This window comes from Gekko japonicus, unplaced genomic scaffold, assembly GCF_001447785.1.
Source record: "Gekko japonicus isolate JY-2015 unplaced genomic scaffold, Gekko_japonicus_V1.1 scaffold4700, whole genome shotgun sequence".
In the NCBI taxonomy this organism is placed as follows: Eukaryota; Metazoa; Chordata; class Lepidosauria; order Squamata; family Gekkonidae; genus Gekko; species Gekko japonicus.
In genome coordinates this window covers 16,122-19,425 of record NW_015165977.1, presented here as the reverse complement: position 1 = coordinate 19,425, position 3,304 = coordinate 16,122, and the positions used below count along the sequence as shown (strand labels likewise).

Here is a 3,304-nt window from a genome sequence, read left to right as displayed (position 1 = left end):
CAGTCCAGTGGAGCCTGAGCGGTGGGTGTTGCCTTCTGACACACTTCCGGTGATGTCAGGGGGTGTGGCATATGCAAATAAGTTATGCTAATGAGTTATGCTAATGAGCTCCTGCACCTCTTTTTCTACGAAATGACCCCTGCTTTTTAACAAGGCTTTCACTGGGCCCTTACATGTTTTTAACTGTCTTTCAACTCGGTTTTTAATATTGGCCCTTTATCAGGCTTTTTTCTTCAAAACAGTCCAGTGGAGCCTGAGCGGTGGGTGTTGCCTTCTGACACACTTCCGGTGATGTCAGGGGGTGTGGCATATGCAAATGAGTTGTGCTAATGAGTTATGCTAATGAGCTCCTGCACCTCTTTTTCTACGAAATGACCCCTGCTTTTTAACAAGGCTTTCACTGGGCCCTTACATGTTTTTAACTGTCTTTCAACTCGGTTTTTAATATTGGCCCTTTATCAGGCTTTTTTCTTACATCATGCACGCTGATGCAAGAGAGATGCAATCTCTGCCTGGTGACAGGGTCATATGATACACTTAGCTGTCACCCAGATCAGAATGATCTCCACCACATTGCTTCATAGACTGTCATCTTGTTCCATACCTTATTGTATGCTGACATTGTTACCATCCAAACTATCTCAATCCACCCTTATTTATCTACTTGCAATTTCTTGCTTTCGGACTGCTAGGTTGGCAGGAGCCGGGGCCAGAGACGGGAGCTCACTCCGTCACGCGGCACACTCAGGTCTCGAACTGTCAAGCGACAGACCTTCTGGTCTGCAGCTTCAGCGTCCTTAACCTCTGAGCCACCGCATGTACTGGAAGAGAGGAAGGTGCCTATAAAACGGAACAGAGCACTTTGCTGAGGGATGTTGTGGGGGGGGGGGAGAGAAGGAAATGACTCCACATACCTGCTCTTCATCGTTGAGGACAGAAGCCAGATGCGAATCTCTGGAAATGCAGAATCTCTCTGCGTCATACCAGGTTTTCTGTTCTCTGGCAAAGTAATAGAGGCTCTCTCCGTGTACCTTCCAGGGGACGGAACTCTTTGCCGCTTTCTCGAAGCTGTTTTCTAAGAGGGCAGAAGCAAGGAAAGAAAACGGTCAGGTCATGGTGCTTGGCATCTTGCAGGGGTGTCGGACTCATTTGTTGTGAGGGCCGGATCTGACATAAATGAGACCTTGTTGGGCCGGGCCGGGTGTGTCATAAAATGCAATGCCAGGCAGCGGAGAGATAAACTTTATAAAGGACACAGACACAAAGATATTTTTAACTTAAAATAAAGACATGCCTAAAACATTAGCACTCTTCCAATATTTTGGTTATTTAACAGTGTCTGATCAGTGACACCTCTTGCTCTGAATTATTGCATCAAAATGTCTGTGCTGTTGCAATCTTGAGTGTGCTGTTCAGGTGTGTAACTGTAAGCTGCAAACGTACTTTTGATTTATTGACATTCGCCACAGAAATCTCATGCTCAGAGCTCTGAGTCTAGGGCCCAGGGGAAAACATTAAATGGCTGAGTGATTAAGAGAATCTGGCGAAGCAAGCTATGATGCAGCAGCAGCAGCAGAACTGGAAGCAGGAGGTGGCCAGTTCCACTGTGGGCCTGATGGAAGCCCTCTGGGGGTCTGATCCGGCCCCTGGGCCACATGTTTGACACCCCTGGCATATTGGGTATCCCGCATGGTGTGTGGGGGGCACAGACTTTCATCCAAACTATCTCAAAGGGTTGTTCTGGAGACAGACCTGATAAGAAGAAGAGATTGGATTTCTACCCCGCCCCTCACTACCCAACGGAGTCTCAGAGCGGCTTACAATCTCCTTTCCCTTCCCCTCCCCACAACAGACACCCTGTGAGGTAAAAGAAGAAGAAGAGATTGCATTTATACCCTGCCCTTCACTACCCAAAGGAGTCTCAGAGCAGCTTACAATCTCCTTTCCCTTCCCCTCCCCACAGCAGACACCCCGTGAGATAGGTGGGGCTGAGAACACTCTTTTAAGGACTGCTCCTGAGAGAACGGCTCTGAGAGAACTTGTGACTGACCCAAGGTCACCCAGCAGCTGCACGTGGAGGAGTGGGGAATCAAACCCGGTTCTCCCAGACTAGAGTCCGCGCTCCTGACCACTACACCAAACCGGGGGACTTCAGAACCCTGGTTGTAAAGAATGGATGCCCTCTCCAATGCCAGGGAGTCCAAAAAGTGACAGAGGAACAGCCTGTGCAGACAAGGATGATGCCAGGTGCCACAAATATGGGCAAGCGGGCATGCCTGGATATGAGGGTGTTATGTTTGGCCTTCTGGCCATCTGCTTCCTGAACACAGACCCTCCTCAGTGCTTGGAGCTGCCCTCTCTGGTCGTCTTGTAGAGGGCTCAGGCACCATGTTTGCGGCAGGGGGAGGAGAGAGATACTCACTATATGTTTTTTTCTTGGCTGTGTAGTCGTCGTCAGCCTCTTTAACCCTTTCCTCCAGGTCGTCCACTGTGTCGGCAACCTTCATGGCTGAAAGTGTCCCCAGAATTAGACAGAAAGCTCCCCACAAAGGGACCGTTCCTCTCCTTGGCGCTCCCTTCTGGAGCCCTGATTCACCTTTCCGCCCCAGCCCTTTATCCCTCCTCCTCTTCCTCTTCCTCTTTTCCATTTAATATCCGTCTTGCCTGCCCGCCTCCTCATGATCGGGGCGCGGCCTTCCGTCCCCCTCCCGCTCATTCACACGGCCCCTTGCTCCACGCCCTCTCTCCCTCCTTTTTCTCCGGCTGGTCTTCTTTTGGGGAATGCACTCCCTCCCTCCCTAGGGTTGCCAACCCCCCCGGTTTTCCAGGGCTCCCCGTTTTTTGGAACCACTCTCTGTGTAAAGTAGTGTTTCCTTTTGTCCATCCTGAACCTACTGCCCATCAGTTTCATTGGATGCCCTCGAGTTCTAGTATTTGGGGAGAGGGAGGAAAAGTTCTCCTTGTTAACTCTCTCCACCCCATGCATAATTTTATAAACCTCTATCATGTTTCCCCGAGTCATCTCTCTTCTAAACTGAAAAGTCCCAGATGCTCCGACCTTTCCTCATAGGGAAGATGCTTCATGTCAGGAAAGGGTGGGAAGGTTTCCTCCCAAGCCCGTGTTTCCTCCCAAGCCCGATCTCCGCTTGAGTTCAGGCTTGCAGGGAAATGCCAGCTTCGTGCACTTAAAAGGGAAACGCGGCCGCTCTTAAAGGGGAAACGCCGGCTCCTGCGCTTAAAAGGGAAACGCCGGCTCCTTTAAGTGCAGGGAACTGCCGTTTCTGGAGATCCGGCGCGCGGGCGG

General features: G+C 50.6%; 1 protein-coding gene across 1 annotated transcript in view; it reads right to left on the bottom strand.

Moving 5' to 3' along the window:
• Window positions 1–3,304, bottom strand: part of LOC107110676 (C-type lectin domain family 4 member F-like) — a gene marked incomplete at its 5' end in the record, with an annotated part of 19,649 nt that overhangs the window by 7,861 nt on the left and 8,484 nt on the right. The window contains 2 exons of the mRNA XM_015411478.1: window positions 915–1,075; window positions 2,423–2,509. Coding sequence (XP_015266964.1) covers window positions 915–1,075; window positions 2,423–2,509 — 248 coding nt within the window. The remainder of the gene's footprint in view (window positions 1–914; window positions 1,076–2,422; window positions 2,510–3,304) is intronic.